At 51.9% G+C, this 884-nt stretch overlaps 1 protein-coding gene across 1 annotated transcript in view; it reads right to left on the reverse strand.

The window, feature by feature from the left end:
• Nucleotides 1–474: 474 nt before the first annotated feature.
• The window catches only part of LOC119585608, a 1,652-nt gene continuing 1,242 nt past the window's right edge, over nt 475–884 (reverse strand). Inside the window, exon 4 of the mRNA XM_037934277.1 lies at nt 475–884. This exon is cut by the window's right edge and continues 53 nt beyond it. Coding sequence (XP_037790205.1) covers nt 475–884 — 410 coding nt within the window.

The raw sequence follows: 884 nt of genomic DNA on the forward strand, positions 1-884 counted from the left end.
GCGGATGTACACAGCTCGTCATCGTCAAGGTCCTCAGTGGCCTGCTTGAGCATCATGCTGAAGAAGATGCTGAACTGTGTAGGTGGCCAGAAGACAACCCTGTTTCACGCCATTGACGATGGGGAAGGGCTCAGAGAGGTCGCTGTTCAACCTGACTTGGCCGTGTTGATCATTGTGCAATTGGATGACCATGCTGAGGAACTTTGGGGGGCAGCCAAGGCGTTCCATGATCATCCATAGCCCCTTCCTGCTCACAGTGTCAAAACGCTTTGGTCAGATCCACAAAGTCACGTACAGCCCTTTGTTCTGCTCCCGGCATTTCTCTTGGAGCTGCCTGAGGACGAACACCATGTCTGTGGTGCCCTGTTGGTCCTGAATCCACATTGGGTTTCTGGGAAGTGGTCTTCAGCGATGGTGGGTAGCAATCTGTTCAGAAGCACTCGGGCGAAGACTTTTCCGCGATAGAGAGCAATGTTATCCCCGGTAGTTTGAGCAGTCCGACTTTTCTCCTTTGTTCTTGTACAAAGTGATAAGGACTGCATCACGGAGGTCTCTTGGAAGCTTGCTCTGCTCCCAACAACAGACAAGGAGTTCGTGGAGCTTGCTGTGTAGTGTTGGTCCCCCATCTTTCCAGATCTCTGGTGGGATCCCATCAACTCCTGCTGCCTTGCCACACTTCAGCTGCTCTATGGCTTTTGAAATTTCTTCTATAGATGGTAGTTCATCCAATTCCTCTATGACTGGCTTCTGACAAATGCGGAGAACTGCTGAGTCCTGGACGACGCGGTCAGCGCTGAAGAGGGCCTGAAAATGCTCAGACCAACGGCTCAGGATGGAAGTTTTGTCTGTGAAGAGCACCTGGCCATCTGCACTGCGCAAAGGAC

This window comes from Penaeus monodon, chromosome 3, assembly GCF_015228065.2.
Source record: "Penaeus monodon isolate SGIC_2016 chromosome 3, NSTDA_Pmon_1, whole genome shotgun sequence".
NCBI classification, from domain to species: domain Eukaryota; kingdom Metazoa; phylum Arthropoda; class Malacostraca; order Decapoda; family Penaeidae; genus Penaeus; species Penaeus monodon.